At 33.6% G+C, this 20,846-nt stretch overlaps 1 protein-coding gene across 1 annotated transcript; it reads left to right on the forward strand.

Moving 5' to 3' along the window:
- Positions 1-2,010: 2,010 nt before the first annotated feature.
- Positions 2,011-19,677, forward strand: LOC124352851 (radial spoke head protein 4 homolog A). The gene is made up of 10 exons (XM_046802560.1): positions 2,011-2,583; positions 3,156-3,342; positions 8,370-8,566; positions 8,851-8,938; positions 10,279-10,899; positions 12,181-12,300; positions 14,627-14,798; positions 16,388-16,545; positions 17,094-17,317; positions 19,363-19,677. The coding sequence occupies exons 1-10, from the start codon at positions 2,129-2,131 to the stop codon at positions 19,607-19,609; spliced, it is 2,469 nt and encodes an 822-aa protein (XP_046658516.1). The 5' UTR covers positions 2,011-2,128; the 3' UTR covers positions 19,610-19,677.
- Positions 19,678-20,846: the final 1,169 nt, after the last annotated feature.

The following is a 20,846-nucleotide window of genomic DNA, read 5'->3' on the forward strand; positions in this document are numbered from 1 at the left end:
TCACGAAGGGTCTTTATAATGAATATAATGGTACCATACTGTACTAAATTCATAAATGAATAACACTGTCTTTTAATCCTCAAAGTCTTTACCCAGTTGTAAAATCTCAGTAAAAATTATTACTTTCTTGTTCTCTTTTAAACCTCATATTTTTTTTTTTATTTTTATTATTTCAACGGCATCACCATTTTAACAAGTAAGTTTCAATTTTATCTACATGCATAACAATTGACCAAAGAAACTAATTTGTAGACTAAAACAAAAACAATAGAATATGCAACCAGTAAACAAAACAATAGATACATAATGAAACAAATAGATATGAATTGTAAGATGCATAACAAGAAAGTATAAATAGATAATAAGTAATGTGTAACAGATAGAAATAGATAGAATAGATGTGAAATAGATAAATACATAACAATAACAAAGAAAGATGCTTAACAAGAACGATGCAAAACAAGAAATGAACTATAAAATAAAAGACTGAGACACAACACAGACAGGGTAGGTGTAGATACGAGCCAATAATAACAACTACAGTGATGCAAGCCGGCTTTTGATTGCAGATTTGGATGCGATAAAGATGTCGAGGTTGGATGGAATGTTGTTCCCCAGCCGCTGAATCCTCAGCATTGGGCTATTTGCTGCATAAAAGGAGGAAGCTGCGACCTTAGTGAAAGAATTCATGACTCTGGTTCCAAACGATGCCTTGAAGTTGATTTTTTCTAGAAGGTCAGGGCAGTCCAACTCAGCGTTGATCAAACGGTAGAGAAACATCATATCCTGAATACAGCGTCTAGTGATGGTATGTTCAGGAAAGTAGCAATATCTTGTATGGGGACCTCTGTGTATCTATAACCAAGACGAACCCCAACAAGTCGCAAGAAACGTCTCTGTATCTTCTCAATATCATACACAAGGTAGTGCTGTTGCGGTGACCAAACGACGCTGCAGTACTCGAGATGGGGTCTGACATGCGCATAGTACAAAATCTTCAACGAGTGAATGTCGTTAAAGGGCTTGGTGAGTCTCAGTATCAAGCCCAAGTTGCGAGCAGCCTTATTGCATATATTCCTGATGTTAATTATAATAAAAATACTCTCACAAAGGGCTCCAAATCTGAAACATGACATTTATTTTGAACCAGACAATTATTTTTTTTATTTGAAATATAACAAGATTATAAAAGCAGACAAACTGTAAATATTTTACTGAAATAGGAAATTAAAGGCGATATAAAAGATGTTGCAGAGACGAGATCTGTACACTGTTACATATATTTGGCAACTGGACTTATCTTAGCATGAAATTCATAGAAGGGATATTTAGGGAAGAAGGAGGGACCTCGTACTGCACAATCAGGAGACAGAAGAAAGGTACAATCAACATGTGAATTTGTATAAAGTGCAGACATGTGAATTAGTTGTTCTGTCTTTATCTCCCTTGGGCCCGTGCAGCACAAGTAACCCCACGACTTGTCTCCCACGAGATCAGTTAAATAAAATTCCAACTAACTTTTCCTTTAAATAAAACCTGAATTGTAATATTTCCTCTTGGCCTCCTACTTTCAATAATACATAATGGTGTTGGTCGAAGAGTATATGCCTCTATTACAGCATATTGTTTTATCACATCAAACATTAATGTACAGAGGGGCTCTTCGGAGATTCTATTTTCTTTCATTAAGAAGACACCGTGTATCAACAGTGTTTAGAATTCTAGTGATCACTCGTGTTCTTTATCATCGTGAGTCATGAGCAGCGTAATGTAGGCTATTGTACGAGTATAATCTGCTTATGGGCAAGGTATAAAATTAATTATATAGTTTTGTATATTTTATATTTTTGTTTTATTGTTTATAATGTGTTTTTTATTTGTTATCGGAAAAATAATCAAACTCCTAGTTATTAACAATTGAACAAAATATGTACTGTAAGATGTTTTGTCCAGATGGGAATTAATTCCAGGTTACCTGCATTAATCATGTGTTTAACTATAGAAAACCATAATACCAGGTAAATCTTTTATCCAAAAACAAGTGAAAGAGGTTAGTTGTGAATAACCCGTTATAAACTGATTATTTATAAAGGTTTTCGAGTTTGTATGTTCTATCAAAACTGAAAATATGAGTTTCACTAAGAAGTCCAGTCAAGAATTTAACGTTTCCCACGTGGACAGTAACGTAAGAGGATCTTTGAAGAGTTCAGGTTCACTTGGGAGAGGCATTTCAAAAGATAAAATGGGAGCAACTTTCGACAGTGAGATTTTAGAACATAAATATTTTAGTGAAAGACCATTGCGATGGTCAAAATCGAAAATTAGCAGCAGAGCCACCACCACAGCTCTGGCGGACGAACAGTCACTGCAGAGGAGGAAAAAACTTCTACCGGAAGACAGTTACGACACTGATCATGTGAAAAGTGAAGAGAGCTCGCAATCAAAAGGAAGTGGGGAGAATCCTGCCTTGCCGAACGTTATGTCTGCAGTCGATTCTATAAACAAAGGAGTGCCCAGTGTAAAATATGACGTAAGGAAAACCAAACTATTCCTTCAGCAGCAAGGCGTTGGCAATTTATCAATGTGAGTCAATTTTTATTGACATTTCTCAAAACAAACATTGTGATGGGTTTAGTCTCGTAATATTAAAAAAGATCATTTTTGTATTTACTATTAATTATTATTAATTTGGTAAAGAAAAGCTACTTTAAAAACACTTCATGTAGCATATTAGACCTAAACTTTCCAGTAAACGTTTTGACGTAAAGTCCATAGCTAGTTTTATATTTTACAATTATTTTTAATACATAATCATCATTTTTGTAGCTTATGGGTTCTGATATCGTGTTACTAAAATTAATAACATGACTAATAAATCACAATGATAGTGATAAATACAATGATAAACAAACATTCCATTCCAGTTATGGGACTTTCCAGTTTTCCGTCTTGTAGCTTATATGACCTTAAACAATATAAAACACACATAGTAAATGTTTTGTTTATTTGTTTGCACATCCTCATTTAATCATAGGTAATCATAGGTAATAATGCTCGTAAAAAACTACCATTAACGGTTTGATCGTTTGAAATTAGTAATACACATACCGTATGAAAAGAATAAGCTATATTATTTTCAATCTAATGTTATACAGATGGCACCATCTGACTAATGTCTTGAACAAAATAATCGCAGAGCAACCAGCAAACGTAATTGATTATTTTGAAGAGTACAGCAGGAAAGTTAAAGAGGAGCAATTAACAGAGCTAGACTTACTGAGGGATATCTACGTTCCCTCGCCACACCTGGAGAGTGCTAAGAACCAGCTGTCACTCATCAATGTACGTATAACATCACAATTAATAGTACTAGTCTTACTGAGGGATATCTACGTTCCCTCGCCACACCTGGAGAGTGCTAAGAACCAGCTGTCACTCATCAATGTAAGTATAACATCACAATTAAGAGAACTTGACTTACTGAGGGATATCTACGTTCCCTCGCCACCAGACCCGTTTTACACCATGCCAGCGCCCTAGGCGCAACGAGAATTGCGCCCCTTTTTATACCCCCCCCCTCCCACCAGCCCTACCATAACGCTTATACCCCGTAAATTTAGATTTATTCTGAAATGCTAGTTTTGGTTCGGGCGGGACTATAGACTTAATGTCCCTTAACTCTCTTTTACAAATTACCCTGATTCTTTTCGAGTGCCTTCCCATTATCCACTAACTATGGACCCGCCGAGTCCCGGACTGGCAACGGTAGCCGTGAGGTATCTACTGGCCTCTTCGTGGGAATGCGTAAATACGTGTAACATACCTCACGGTATCACGAACTACCCACCCTCCATTCTTTACATTTTAAGTATTTATATTATTTTTAGTATTCGTTTAATCACATTTTCTTTGGATTATTTTTCGTTTGTTGGTTTACCACTAGACTGAATAGAGATTCATACAATAGTTTTTTTCTGTTTTTCAGTGTTGCAAAGTCGTCAATAATGTTTTTTAGTCTAATTTTAAAGCAATGTCGATTTGGGTGCACAGCAACAACAAACCATTAAGCTTCTCATCAACCAATGACGATCTAATTTTTGACTTTACTCTTTTCAAAGCTGAAAAGCTACTTACGTTCAGCTGTGCAGTTCGTCAAAGGTAAGGTTAGAAATATCCTGAGAGCGACCTCCAAATTGGGAAACGTGTTCTCTAATCTGTTTGATTTTATGTGGGCGTACATATCTTTGATCTTAGAAAGGTTCTCCAAAACCATGTATTGTTTGAAATGTTTACATTCCTGGGCAAGGTCTTGTCCATCAATATCATTCTTGTATACTTCTCCTAACAGTTTAGCTTCACAAGCCACCTCTTTGAAATTTTTCTCTTCTAGATTTTGTAAGATCTTAAATATTGTGTCGAGATTTTTATAGGCCTCCCTTCTTTTGAGCTGCGAAGCTATGTTGTCAACAATAGCAATAAACACTCCGGTGCGAAATCTTTCTCGAGATGTCTCTTCCATGCTTCTGTCCTTCTTTTCATCGGGCAATAACTTTCTTTTTATAACTTTGTCGTATACAGCTTCTTCTTTTTCTGCAAGTTTAATGCTTTGGACTCGACATCATCAAATAAATCTGGTTTTTTTTTACTAAAAAACGAGGATAGTGTTTCAAGTTCCTTTGTAGCACCAAATAGGTCTAAATCTTGATTTTGAAGAGTCAAACTTGTTCCTTGTTTTATCAACTGTCTCGAGAATTTCGTCCCAGATCACAGTTAATAACGTGGTTTGGAAATTTCCAAGTGTTTTTAGAAACCCAGTGGCTGTGCATTGTGTTTCTAGTGTCTGAGTATCGTCTTTATTTAGCTCATCAAGAGCATCTTTTAATTCATGTTGACTTATTTTTAAAGCTTGAAGGGCGTCTGCCCTAGCAGACCATCTTGTGTCAGGGGTTTTACCATTAGCTTTCTCTGATCTTTCTTTGATTTTCCTTCGTTACTCTTTTCAATATGCCTTTTTAGGTTGTTCCACCTGTAAGTGGATGCCGAGAAAAAAGCATACAGCCCTTGTACGGATGTAAAAAATATTGTGTGTTATCTGGACACGCCTTCTCGGCAGCAAAATACCAGCAAGGTTAAGTGAATGAGCTGCACATGTTATATAGTCAGCAAGATCATTTTTGCTGTTAATCCTTGCCTGAAGACCTGAGTATATGCCCGACATGTTTGATGCATTGTCGTAATTTTGTGTACGACAGTTATCAACATCCAGCTCAAGTTTCTGAAGTAAACTGAGGGTTGCTTATTCCAAACTTCCAGATTCGTGGCATACACTTGGTAAGAGTTGTATCAGGCGTTCGTTGGCGCAAGCATTGGGCAGAAGTACTACAGCCAATTGGTCTGTGTGCGACACGTCAGGTGTGGAGTCTATGATTATAGAAAGATAGCGAGCTTGCTTGATTTAATTTAAGATTTGTTTCAGTACTTCTTTGCTCATAATCTCAATAAATTCACTGCAAATGTCAGACAAAAGGCATGATACGTTTGCCTTTGTTACCATGTGTTGCTATGTGTTTCGCGATAAATAGATAAAATTCACTTATCAGCTCAAGACAACCTAGAAACGTTTGATGATTATGCATGCAGATACAACCACGGCAATTTGTTTCTCCATTTTTTTTGCGTCCCCCAAAAATGCCAATTGCCTAGCGCCCTAGGCACGTGCCTACCGTGCCTATTCGGTAAAACGGGCCTGCTCGCCACACCTGGAGAGTGCTAAGAATCAGCTGTCACTCATTAATTTAAGTTTAACATCACATACGTTATCTGAACAGTACTTGATCTTTATTTTAAAACATGCACTTAGAATAATAGTGTGTTGTTTGTGTATTATAATTCTAATGCTGATTTTACAAAAAGGCATTTTACGCTAAACTAACTCCTTTGGAGGATGTAAGACGATGTCATTGTAATGATATTTGTCATGTATAAAGGATAGGCTTATTTGTTTTATCTCGCCCAAGTAAAATTCCTCTCCATACAAAATTTTTTTATTAGGTTATCTGCACTTCTGTTTTTAGTTTTAAAATTATTTTATATTGATTATTGGTAAAAATAGACGGGAGAATACTTTATAGAATTATTTTTAAAACTGTTTATTATTTAACACGTTCTTCTAACTAAAAAGTTCAAATTTAAATTGGTATCCAATATAATAATCTTTATCCAATATTAAAAATATTTAGATTTAAGCCTTCAATTGGTTATGGGACCACTAGGTTTCCACAAACCTCTCTCAAGAAAGGGTTTTTTAATAAATCAATGTAAAACGTAGTACTTCTTAACTGAAAGTTTAAAATTAAACGTTCTTATAAAACTCAAATAAATTAAATAAACTTATTCTTTCTTATAACGTAACTAGATGACATTTCAATAAAATTTTTGTTGAAAACGTCATTGTACCACGTGTGAAGCCTCTTTTTTAGTTGGCTCAATTTCTAAGTTAAAACTGTATTTAGTTCTTCCAAAATTATTTATTTAAAACCTTGAAATTTTGGAATTAAATTTATATGGCATACAAGTTTTAAATAATATTGAAATTGAAAACTTTACTTGAACAAAATCTTGCTTGAACTAGTAATATCTTGCAATCTTGCGTTAATAATTTAGTTAATCTTCGAATTTCTGTTATCCAATTGTATTAAAATCAAACAAATTTTGGTAAAAATCCATGCAAAACTGTTTTTGGACAAAAAAAAAATATGAGACGCAACAAAATACGAGTAATATGCAAAAGACTGAAAAAATGCAGCAAAGATCGCGATTCAGAGTCTTATATACCGCCCTCTTCCCTAACCTAAATTACCTTTTAAACAACGCTCTTGATTGGCTTCAAATTATCTGATAAAAAAACCGATTGGCTTGAGAAATTTATTGTCAAATCTCCTACTCTATTGTAATCGGTTATTTTAGCCAACTTCCAGAGAATCAGCTGTCGTTTTGTACCACTACCTACCTACCTTAGCGGACCCTTTCTTAAGAAATTACATTTTATATTTACTTTGCATTACCAGTTATACTTATATTCTTAAATATATATTTTTTCTCCAATAATTATTTATTAATTAAATTTATGACAATAATTTACAAATGATCAGTTATCAATGATCAAATTAACATATATATTTTTTTTTATTTATTATTATTTTTTTTTTTTATTTAATATCTTTATTTATATTTTGCACATGAGTACAATAAATAGCGTCACTAAAAATAAGTTACTATAATAGTTATGAGTAAAATCATAATATTGTATAAAATTCTTCAAATGAATAAAATGCCTTTTGAATTAAATACTTTTTTAACATTGATTTGAACTTCTTTATGTCTCGGACACTTGATATTATTTTTGGAATTGATTTTAAAAATTTTATTCCAGCGTAAGAAGTTTTTTTTTTATAATACTCCAAATTATGCTTAGGTAATACTAATTCCTTCTTATTTCTAGTGTTATATGTATGATTTTCACAGTGACTCTTGAAACTGGACTGATGAGTCTTAACATACATCACACATTTTAAAATGTAAAGGCTATGCACTGTTAAAATATTTAGTTCAGTAAAATGATTTTTAACTGATTCTTCCTTATCAATTTTTAACATTATTCGCAGCGCTTTTTTTTGCAAGATAAGAATTTTATTAAAATTTTGATTTGTGGTTCCTCCATACACACCTATTCCATATGCAATATGGGATTGAATGTGGGCATGAATATATATACACATATATACTTAAGTGTATACAATTTCTAAGGCAAATAAACTATGATAGATAAAATTTAAATGAAAAGTATTCCATTACTAATTGATATTACCGCTGATTCAAAACAGAACTGTCATTAATGCCAATAATTAGCATATAAGGCAACCAATGGGCAAACCACGGGAATTCTGGTCTAAATTAAAGGACTGTTGAAATTCATATTGTAATGTAAAATTGCATCCTTTGACCAACCAAGGGGACCATTGTCACCATTATAATATTATTCTAGATGGCATATGAACCATTTGATTCCAGTTTTAGCCTCATGCGATTCTCAAATCCCACCCCCCACTAGATGGACTATAGAGGCATTCCCAGGAAAATGGAAATAATATAATGAACTAAGAAATTGTAAATCTCCTATTTCCAAGTGGTTGACTGACATACAATATACTATACTATACGTACATTGACCATAAACTTTGTGAGTAAATCTATTTTTTGGAAAGTTTCTACTTAATTAGTTTTAAACATTTTTAGCAACATTGTCAAAATTTTGACTAGTGTTTTTTTACATAGATGCTATTAATTATTCTCATCCTCATGTTGGCTAGTCAGTCAAGATCAAGGATGAAGAAGAGCCAGCAGCAGAAGAAGATGAAGAAATGAAGGAGCCTCTCAAGAAGATGGATCTAGAAGAGGTGATGTTTTACTTCAAACAAGCCGGTGTTGCCATTCCTACGTCACAGCTGGTCCCTCTGAATATTGCTGTGAAGAAACTCTCATCGGAAAAATCTTTATTGAAAAGCAGGTAATAGCACAATATTTTACTTTGACATATAAAAAAGCAAAAGCTGTCCAGTCTACTGCTCTTTATGCTTATTTGGGTAGCAGAGGAAATAAAATGCCAGGTATGACCTAGCCTGTCTTATCATAATTTTAGTATAAAGAATAAAGTCCTCAACATCAGGGTGGTTGTTATCCTGCTTTGGATTTTATACTATGTTTCTGTGTAACAAGTTTACTATAATAGCTTTATATAAAAGTTCACTTAGATAAAAGTATAGATACATCATACTTTTACGTATCTTACAGATTTTGGGGAAAAATACTTGGTACAAAACAAGACTACTTTATTATGGAGTGTGAGCTCAGTGAAGAAGAATATGAGAAAAGAGTTCAGGTAATTTTAAACTTTATTAGTGTAAGAAATTTAGAATAACATTAAGGTATACTTAATATTACATCAGAACTGACAATCTTACGTCAAGTACCCGTTAGCGTTCCTGCCCTCTGTAACGTAATGAAATGAAATATTTCTCTATTTGAGGCAAAATTAGAATGGAATATTATATTTATTCAGCCAAAAATTATTGCACAGAAATACACAGGCAAGTCAAAATCAATATCAGTTTATCAAATATATGCAATATAGACTATAAATATTGCTCACAGCATGTCATTTTTGTCAAATTGATAAAATCAATATAATCAACATTCAATTTCAATAATGATTCTCCAAATGACATAAAGAAACACCAAATAACAAGTCAATAGCCAATAAATAACAAATAGATAAATAGTTCAACAAATAAATAATTAACAATTCTAAAAATATTAAATGAATAATAAAGATTATAAAACTACTAACAATTAAGCACAAAAACATTGTGACATTTACCTATATTTCGTTAAACATACACTTACAATTAAGGTTCTTTTAGTCTACAAAATCTGACTCAGCTCAACTCTTTGATAAAAACTCGCTCTACTTTATAAAAATAATTTTTCACAAAAAAAGTTTCTTAAGCAAGCTTTAAATCTTTTTTGCTTTAGTTTCTTTACTTTGTCGGGTATTTTATTCATTAAGCGGCCTGATATAACTTCTGGACTTTTTCACTTATTTGTGGTGCCTTTTTTGTGGTAAGTTAATTAAGAATGCAGACCTAGTATTATAGGAATGTTTGAAGCTTCTTGTACGAATGTTATCTAAATTTGATCTTAAATACATAAGGCACTGAAAAATGTACAATGAATATATCTGTCATTAATTATATTAAGTTATAACGAAAATTCCCCTGAAAACCAGACAGAATTTTAGCTTCTTTTAGTATTCACCTTAAAAGTTAAAAATTCATAAATAGTTTTACACAAAATTGTTCTCATTGCTGACAATAAGATGTCAAAAGTTAATATGTGACAAAAGAAAAACTAATCAAACAAATTTTAAATTAATTACTTGTTTGAAAATTCTCTAACAGCGTATGCATAATAATCACTATAAACTAGTGCTATAATATTACTATAGTACCTACTTTAATGTGACTTACTTCAAAGACACAGTAATGTAATGTCTTTCTAAATCATTAATGTTGATTTAATTAGAATAATTTGAGTTGGTAAGAATTATTGCAGTTTAATGATTTTAACTGAAACTGTTGAATTTCCTCTTGTGTATAGTTAAATAACATTTAAGCTAAGGCAATATTGTTATTAATGTAATATTTTGTTGTATTTTTTCAGGAAGAAGAGCAAGCTGAAGAAGAAAATATTAATGAATTAGCCAAGATAAAAGAAGAGGCAGAAGCTGAAGCCAAAAGAATCGCTGAAAAATATGCTGATCCTGATTATGATGAAGATGAAGAAGTGATAAAAGGTGGAGAAAAACATGAGGAGGAAGGGGAAAAAGATGCTGGAGAAAAGGAGAGTAGTAATGAGCAAGAAGAAATTGTTGATGAGCAGGAAAAGGAAGCTGGTGAGAAAGAAGACACCGAAGAAAAAATAAGTAAAACGGAAGAAGGTGAATATCAAAAGGAAGAGCATGATGATAAAGAAGAGAAGATTGATACTGAAAAAGACGAAAGTGCAATTGAAAAAGGAGAGGGAGAAGGTGACAAGAAGGAGACTGATGCTGAAAAAGCAAAGGAAGAGTCTGAGAATGAAAAGGATGCTACTGAAGAAGAAACTAAAAAGGATGATGAGGCTGAGAAAGAAAAACAGGAGGAGGAAGAAGATCCCCTTTTACCACCTTTGCCTGCTCCAAAAAAACTTCTTAAATATAAAGTTCCACCAACATTACTGCCTGTTTTAATAGAAACTGTAAAAATTCCTGCAGAAAAAGTAGGATCTGGATTAAACCGAAAAGTGAGTAATTAACGTAGTATGTAGATTTTAGCTGCATTAACTGAAATTAAATATAATAATCATAGATAATGGTTAGGACCTATAATAAATGATCAAATTTCATAATTCACAGGATTTAAAGTTTATAATAAAAAATGTTATAAAACCTTATTACAATGGGATGTTTATAGGTACCTAACAGAAAGGTTTGATGACTTAGAATGTGATTGTACATATAAACAGTGCCGCATTTCCCTATAGGCCCACTAGGCCCAGGCCTAGGGCGCAAAATTTTAGGGGGCGCATAAATTTTAAAGTACACAAAAGAAAAAAGTTGCGGCGGCGGGTGGTGTTGGCGCTCGGCGGGGCGGGTGGCCAAGGTCAACTAGGTCCGGGGTGCGACTTTGACTCATTCATTGGTTCATTGCTTTTATTTATTCAAAACACTCCTATATATATATATATATATATATATATATATATATATATATATATATAGGAGTATATATACTATTGTAATTATCTTTCATCAAAATTACGTAATTAAGAAATTTACTGGATTTCTACGTCAGTGTAATCAGAGTCCTCTGGGGGGGGGGGGGGCGCTTTTTGGTCTGTAGGCCTAGGGGCGCCGAATTTGTAAATGCGGCCCTGCATATAAACTAAGAATAAGTGTTTACTAAGTCCTGTATTATTTTGATTAGCATCTATCTGTTAGAGTTTTATTTGTTTTACAAACAAATTCATAAGTTATACAAAGTACGGTACACATTTGTCATTTCACACAACTATTTAAAGTATTAGGCTTTAACAAGTTCTAACATTTTAAGGTATTTTCACATGTATACATAATATCAATTAAATGTTACTTGTGCTTTATTTTTACTGAACATGTAAAATGACATAGGTACTGAACATAGGTATAAATTACATAAGTTTACGTTTGTTTATCTTAGTATTTGACAGTTTGTTGGGTTTAAATAAGACTAAGTTTTAATAGTCACCTAAAACTTTTCTCTTAATATGTACTTAATATTTATGAACAAACGATATTTAAACCAAAAAAGGCTTTTTGTTGATTTCTGCATGATTATATCATCTTAAACTCGTGATTAAGAATCATCTGCTATAGAGATCATCGAGTTTATTTTCATTTTTGTAGATTAAACAAATTTAACAATAATAAGTTAGATTTAAAATAAATCAGTAAGTGAACCTGTACTGGTAAGTCACACATTTACAGGAAATGCATATTTCTTTATTCATTACATATCTAATATGAATAATGTATTCATTTTTCAGGTCTATTATGTTTGCAATATTCCTGAACTCGAGTGGACAGAATTGCCAAAAGTCACACCAGAGGAAATAGATGTTGCTCGCCAGACTCGAATATACTTTACAGGAGATCTTGAAACTAAGGTGTGGTAATTATATACTCCACATTGATAAAAAGGGTTCATTGATGAAAAGAATGTCCAGGTTTATCACAACTGCAATATGTAATGAGGGTAAAATTATTGCAAAACCCTTGTACTTTGTGAGGGTTTACTTCTGGCTGCTTTATCAATATGTCACTTCTATCTGGGAAATCCCATAGATATCCAGGAACAGCTCGTCACTAACCGCACATGACAAAATATTGGGGTTTTGGGAAAAAAATTGTTCTCAATAAGTCATAGTGTTAAAGGGTTTTGCAAGCCTAAACACGAGAGAGTATGGTCTCCCTTATCTACCTTGACTAGAAATGGTTCCTATCCCAAACTTTACCTATCCCAAATATCCTGCCAATGAGAAATTTCTCAGCTTCTTGTCCCAAGTGAAAAACAATAAATACCTCCTATATCAAATCAAATCTAATCAGATTTTTATTGCCGGAACATTCTATAATGCATGGCAAAAGTCAACTTTTTACTTGCTAGAATTTTGTCATACACCCCACAATAGATCTCATTCAGACATACAATTTACATACATCCATTCATTCGCCAATGATTCCCACTTCCAGCGACGGATTCAGTCCGTCTTTTTAATTGGTGGTCTCCCAATCATATGCTAAAAACTCGTCTACATTATAAAATACTTGTGACACTAAAAAGCGTTTCAAACGAGTTTTTAACACCTTGGGCGTTGGAGCTTTTTTTATTGAATTTGGTAATTTGTTGACAAAATGAACACCTGCCTGTGAAGGCAAGCGTTCATAAACCACCGTTCTGTGTCTACCAGTTCGGTAGTTATCTGGTCTGCCTCTAGTCTCATAGTATGCATGTATGTCTCGGCCATTCGTCATGGTACATTTAGACATACAAAACAGAGTTGTTTCCAAGATGTAGAGACTGGGCAGCGTCAACAGTTGTAAATTTTTGAAGGCTTCCTTGCACGACTCTCTAAACTTCAACAGAGCAATAATGCGGATCGCTTGTTTTTGCAGCTTGAACAATCTCATAAATTGATTGTTTGCACAAGCTCCCCACAACACCAACCCGTAAGTGAGATGGGGGTAAATCAAGCCATAATACGCCATCATTAGAACCTGAATAGGACAGTATTTGGCTAGAGACCTCAAAACATAAATGCCTGAGGCCAATTTGGAGCAAACGTGATCGATGTGATTATTCCAAGTCAACCCTCGATCTAGGTATATTCCCAGGAATTTCGAGCAGTAGACTTCTTCCAGCATTGTGTCAGCCAACATAACAGCTGGCTCGTCATGCCTGTCTACTGATCGCAAAGCAAAATTTAGAAAATTAGATTTTGCAGAATTTGTCTTAAGATTGAGGCTGTTGAAATGTTGGACGCAGTTGTTGATCTCAACAAAACTCTGCTGTTCCAGAATCAGTTTTTATTTGCTAGTGAAACAGAGAGTCGTGTCATCAGCATACTGCACAAGTTTTCTGTGCAGAAGTGATGAACCTACGTCATTGACATAGATCAGGAAGAGAATTGGACTGAGAATTGAGCCCTGATGGACACCATAGCTCAGGTGAATTGGTTCAGATAATTTGTTTGAGATCTGGACAATTTGGGTTCTGTGGCTTAAAAATGACCTGAACCACTGGAGAGGCACGCCTCGGATGCCATGAGTTTCAAGTTTGTCAAGCATTGTAACATGGTCAACGCAGTCGAATGCTTTCGATAAGTCTAGGAACACACTCAATGTGGGATCCCGACGTTCTAGCCCCTCTACAACCATATCGACTATAGACGTACAACTGCGTCTATTGTCGACTTACCCTTCCTGAAGAATATAAGTATCTATTTCATTGGATAAGTAGAAGTAGGCCTATAAAGTTTGTTCTTGCTTTCATGTGATCTTTCTTAAGGTGGAAAATTATGTAATCATCAAACTTAAAATAATTTTTATGATATAAAAAATATCAAAGCATAAAATCCATTTTTCTGATTTCACAAATTCTCAGATTTTATTTTCCATGTCACGTTTTGTAACAGTATAAATTAAATCTATTTGATTGATTGATCACCTTAATTGGACACAAATTTTATATTCTGTTACAAAAATTGGAATAACATTATTCAAAGTTATTTATAGTGGATTTTTACAACACTCTCCGAATTTTCCAAAAATTGGCCAGTTGTGTGCTTGCTTATGCAATGCAAATTGACTCCAGCTCCCGAACTATTGATATATTTATTGTGTAACACTATGCGGATCTCTTAAGTCAGTATAAAGATAATATGAAGTTAACCAATTCTTTCCCTCTCTGAAATTGGCCATGTTCACTCACAGATAATAACTTACCCAGCCTTCCCTGGGACAGAGAAAAATTACTTACGAACTCAGATTGCACGTATCTCTGCCACAACCCATATCTCACCAATTGGCTTCTATAAGTTTGGAGGAGCAGGAGGAGGGGAAGAAGAGGAGGAAGAAGAAGAGGAGGAGGAAGAAGGAGGAGGCGGTAATCATGATTTGGCTACATGTATTCAATTAAACTAAATATAATTTTAAATAACTTTATATATATATATACTGTTACTATGAGGTAACTCTTGAAAGATTACTGTGTCTTTGTCATATTTGTTGTCATTATATATTGCAGAGGTGCTCCTGTTATTCAAGTCAATCAATAATTTCAAAATGTAATTTATATTTTAGCAACATAGGCTGTTCTGACTGCAGATACTCAGTAGATCACCTGTACACTTCTTAATGTAATTTGTTAGATGTTTGAAGCAAGTTTTTTTGCCCAAAGTATCAACATGAAAATCTTACCTTGTAATAATAATGATGAAATAGAATAACTTACGCAAGACTTGAAACATCCAATGTATACATTACAACCCTGAATCCATCTCATGTGGTTTTTAGACCTTGTAACACTTTTGGGATTACCCGCAACACATTAAAAAAGAAAAATAACATTGTTTTGATATTTAATTTGACAGTATGTTAAATAAAAATGTGTTAAATATAAAAGGGGCTGGTTATGTAAAAAATTCTGATGCAGTCTTTCACCTAAAAACAATTTGGTATGCGGGTACTGTTAGAGAGAAGGGAAGTCTACCGCAACTCTCTTGTGTCCCTTTACTATCAAAAGAAATCGTGAATGAACAGGAAGTTCATGTTTTTGTGAAGCAACCAAGTCATATATTATAGTCACGTTTTTGGCCAACTGAAATCTTTTGGCAATTATGACTAAAGTTCTGGGACAATAAACAAGAACCTGTGTGTTTGCTTGGCACAAAGAACTTTCTAAAGGGCGTGCAAAGGTTGTGAACAATCGTCGCGCATGGACTATTAAGGCAGTCCAAACTCTTATTAAGGAAGAATTGGCGCATAACTTTTTTTGAAATCCCAATTTTTGGGTACCCATTTGTATACACTAAAGTAAAGTCATTTCAGTAACTGTTTTATATACACCATTATAGAACATAATTTAAAACATTAAAACCATATATTTTTTGTCTACATTTAATAAAATAAAATGGTCCTACTACTATCTTGTTTAAGGGAAAGGGAATAACATTTTCAAGTTTAACTTCTTGAAAAGCATAAAAAACATTATCATACACCGATTTTCATAAGCAAAGTGCTAAAAGACATTAATCTGACATTCTATAAGCCTATCTATTTAGAAACAGTAAACAAAGTTATAAATATTTTGTTATCTATGTGAGTATAATATGTATTTTAAATGAAATAAGATTGAGCCAAATTCTAGTTTGTCAAATTGCTTAGAATTTATCCAAGCTGTTGTCTTCACAAACCTCACTTTCAACTAATAAAAATCCAGATAATTTTAATATTGAGTAAATGGACCATTGATTAAATCCCATGGTTCCTTCGTGTTATTTCCATGTGGATGTTGAGAACACGCTTGTCATTACTATGGTATGGTATTTAGAGAAATACATGCACAAAATGGCAGTTTTTAGTATTAAAATTATTCCAAACAAATTTTTGTGACACCTAGACATTTTGTGAAATATGAATTATAGCATTAAAAAGAGATTATTGGTAAATAAATTTTTGTTCTAAACATGCCAGGAGGAAAGAAAAACTTTGTTGAGAACACTAAATATAAGCCAGTTCCAATGAAAGATCTCCTAGACCCCAGTTTCGCCTCCTGGGTGCATCATTCTCCATACATCCTGAAACAAGGCAGAACAGAATGGTGGAGCACTAAGAAAAAAAAAGAAGGAGAGGTGAGTAATTTAGTTATTTACTCCATTTCTAATACATGAAATTTATTTCTATATTATAGACCACAATTATGTCTTAATTTGTAAAGTTAATAGTATATGATAGCAAAACTATACAAAAAAATGTAATATTTTTTGAAGTTTTACTTTTCCTGTTTAAAATTGTAAAGTTGACATTTTTTATTGGTTTTTCATGTTGATTCTTTACTGTAATAAAACCACTCTAAAAGTAATAATGGATTGAATGGAAAGGCGATTCAAGGATCCAATATTAAAAAAAATAAACAGATGTAACAGGAATTCATTTGCATCATCCTAATACTTTATATTATGTATTCTTTTTGTTTCGGCTTATTAAAAAAACTTTAGAAAGATTGAGTGTTGTGAATTACACTTTGAAAGCGTATTCCATCAAAGAAATTAACACTCTCGTAAAAATTAAATGTTTTTATTATTAAAAAAGCAAGAGCATTTTCTGTGGCCTTAGACACAATCTTTAACTTATTAGCCTACTTATTGAGGGTTTAGACTAACCATTCCTGGTGCTGTAGGAGGAGGAAGAAGAGGAGGCAGAGGAGGAAGAGGAAGAGGAAGGCAAGGAGGGAGAGGAGAAGGAGAAAGGTCCTGCACTGTTGTCGCCTGTCACAGAAGACCAGACTATTGAAGATAGCCCAGCTTGGACGACTACGAGCACGCACAAGTACAATGTGGAACTGGCTGCAGCAGTAATACGATCCAATCTTTGGCCAGGCGCATGTACCTTCGCAGCCGGCAAGTCAGTGGACACGAGATATGGTCCTGATTGAGTACTAGAGGATAATGAAACTAATTTCATTTCCATCTCTTTCTGATATGTTGTATGCTTATTTGAATTCTTTCAATTTCTTAAAGAATTTATGGTTATAATCTGCCCTTCAATGAATTTCTTTATGATCTTCCTGACATATTAACAAAAATTTATGATGTTCCTGTTTTTTTTTACATTAGAACAGAAATTGTACTACCACTTCCTGTGAGCTCCATCCACTTCTGTACCCTCAACTTTACTGTCATTGGGAATCATTGGATGGAAGCTGAGATCTTCCCAAACATCTCTGACAAAAGTGATGGTCATTGGGAGAATCTCTGATTTCCACATACTATCCATTATCACTGTGTAAAGCCTAGAAACTTATGAGCTCCAACAAGGTTATCACTGGGCACCCTTACCTATGCCTAGACCTCCCCAAACAACCCTAAGGACAGTGACTGTTACTGTTTAACCACAATAAGTTAACTTGTAGGTTCCAACCGGGATACATCATTGTAATATCCCACTTGGGAAGTTTTATAACAACGGTTTAGTGTTATAAATACACAAGGAACACCTGCACCAAGATGCAAAACTGTACTATTGTTGCCTTAAGATTAACATTGGAGTTACAAAATGTAGTGGTGTAGAGCCCGAGGTAAAAAAACAAACCTGTTTCTTAGTGAAATTGCATGAGTAAGTGAACAACATGCAACAACAAGGTAATGTGTAATGTTTCAGAAGTTTTTATTTCAGTGGCCCATATGAAAGATCCCTGAATGCAGAAAACAAAACTGTCTTAGAGAGTATAACCTAATGTAATATTTATGTTTGTTTACAATAATGGTATAGTATAATTTATTTGGTTTTTTTTTTTAATCATATAAATTCCAGTGAGTTACAGTTTGATACTAAAATGAGTACGTTTCTTTATGAACAATAAGGGGCTATTCAAATTATCTATTTTGTACATTTTTTTTTTAATTGAAAGACAAATTTTTGAAATTTATTAAGTTCAAGAATATTTTTCTTTAAATGTCAGTGTTAGCAGAGGTCTTTGTTGTTATAGTGAGCACCAAAGGAATAACACAACGTCTTTGCTACATTTGGGTCAATGGTTTACTAGATTACAGCATTTTTTTAATGTTACAAAGCCACTGGGGAAAGCTTTGAGGTCAGAAATGAAAATTTCTTTGTGACCATGCAAGGGATAACATTTCAGTTTTAATGGTCCAATATTATTAATTAGTTAAAAATGTAGAAACATGTATTTCTCTTGGAACAAAAAGTATAGTTATCTGAACTTCAACATTAACCACCAATTAACTAGTAGAGCTACAATAACAGGAATTATAATTTAGCTTGTTTAAACTTATAATCTGATTAAGTCCAAATTTTTATTTAACTGTACTGTTTTTGATGGCCCTGAGCAGCCAAAACAAGCAGATGCTAGTTGCTGTAAATGAACAAAACCTAATTAAATATGTGTTAAAACATTTTAAATAGTGGTTGACATAATTAAATTCTCAAGATTACTCTAAAAGCTTCATAGTGTGACCACTGCAGAATTTTTTGAACAATTTCTGGACAAGAATATAGGTTAAAATAGTCATTTAATAACTATTTTTTTTCTCATAATAAACAAACAATAAATTATTTAATCATTCAGTTTTTTAAAACTCAGCTAAGTATTGGTGGTAATTCTTTATTAACAGACATGGTAAATCAATGGAAAGGAGGCTTATGATATATCATTTAATAAAATTTCAACTGTTCTTACCATTTTTTTTTTTTCTATTATTTCACAAAAGAAAACTCACAATTATCCAATTATCCAATTGGATAATTGTGAGTTTTCTTTTGTGAAATAATAGAAAATTTATATTCCAATAAGAAGAGCTCCTCCTCCTTCATTGTTCTTACCATGCTGTTCATTAAAGTGATGTAACACAAAAAATCTTGGATTTGTAAAATTATGTCCATTTTCATACATAAAAACATGATTACTTTCACAAATTACTTTTGGACAGGACATACGAAAACATCTATGTTGGATGGGGACAGAAATATTTGCCATACGGTTTTTCTCCAGCTGTACTTCCCCACCCTGAGTACGAGTATGAGTTGGGACCCGAAATCATGGAGATACAGGATCCCACAGTGCAGGTGGAGCAGGACTGGCGAGTGGCTCACAAGAAGAAACCACCGCCAAAAGAAGAGGGAGAGGAAGAGGAGGAAGGTGGTGAAGAAGAAGAAGAAGAGGAAGAGGATGATTAAAAAAGAAAATTTATTTTCTTTTCCTTACAAAGTATATGCTTCAATAAAGATGTTTGTTTTATTGTTAATTGTAGTTCTATAGTAAATTGTACAATGATATTTACTGACTATTAATGAGTATTAAAGCAACTTACATCATTTCAAACAAAATTTCCTACAAAAATAGGTTGAGAAATGTATTGTTAAGCCGTTTACCTGCCATTTTCTATTCTTATATAAAAATTATTAGGTATCTCTAGAACTAATATAGCTAGAGATACCAAACTTTGCACATATGTTTTGATAGATAAAAAGAAAACTAAAAAAATATAGTTTTTTATGTGATTTGCTTTAATATTAAAAAAGACGCATATTGAACATTTTTAAAGTGAAATAACAAAAAAAGACCAGTATAATTATAAAAATTAGATACAAAAATATATTTTTAACCAACTTTTTGACATGATTGTTGCTCCTTGCTTGTGCAAGCATACTTTTAACGTGGTCATATTGTGATTGTTTACAATCTTATAGAACATATCAGCAAGAACACTCCTCAGCCATTTTAATTTTCTTCCGGTTCCATAGTGGCGTTTGTCTTGCCTCAATTAAGAAAATATATACATATATTAGTCTTCTTCGATCAAAAGTGTCAACGAGATCATAATATATTATGAGTTATTAAATAACCTCCAATCTAAGTTATTTCTGGTGCTGTAGTACTATTTGCCATTTTGCCTCGATTTAGAAGTTATATATGTATATTTTGGTCTAAAAAGTCTACTCAAGTTAAAATGAGTCTCTTTGTGTAACCCACTTCTTGTCTAAGACATTTTCAGAGCAATAAAATCATTTGCATTACTGTTCTTATCAAGAGAAAACATATATATATATATTGTGACGTCGGGGCCCATGTTCCCGCCGTCTGGAAGTACTGGAGGGGGAGGTCAGCAAGGTGAGCGCCCGAGGCGGTGTGTACGTGAGAGGACTCCGGCGCGAGCGGACGTCCGAGCTCCCTGAGGGCCGATCTAGTGTAGGGCTTAGCCTAGTGATGGTCGTGACGCGTGGTGTTCGTGGGTTCGGAAGTGTTGTCGTTTAAGTTAAATAAAGTTGCTGTAATCTGAGCTGCGTTTGGTTCCTGAGTACACCCCCTTCGCCCCCAGCTGAGCAGGAGGCGTGACAAATTGGTGGAGGCAGCCGGGTATCCTGAGGTGATCCAGAACCAAAGACGGATTAACGATCCCAGGTTAGTAATATA

This window comes from Homalodisca vitripennis, chromosome 1 (assembly GCF_021130785.1).
Source record: "Homalodisca vitripennis isolate AUS2020 chromosome 1, UT_GWSS_2.1, whole genome shotgun sequence".
NCBI classification, from domain to species: Eukaryota; Metazoa; Arthropoda; class Insecta; order Hemiptera; family Cicadellidae; genus Homalodisca; species Homalodisca vitripennis.

Bases quoted from the DNA above. Each gene is read 5' to 3' on its own strand.
- LOC124352851 (XM_046802560.1), top strand. From the start codon at position 2,129: ATGAGTTTCACTAAGAAGTCCAGTCAAGAATTTAACGTTTCCCACGTG. The intron at 8,939-10,278 runs GTAATTTTAAAC...GTATTTTTTCAG, and splicing joins AATATGAGAAAAGAGTTCAG to GAAGAAGAGCAAGCTGAAGA. The intron at 14,799-16,387 runs GTAATCATGATT...TAAACATGCCAG, and splicing joins GGAGGAAGAAGGAGGAGGCG to GAGGAAAGAAAAACTTTGTT.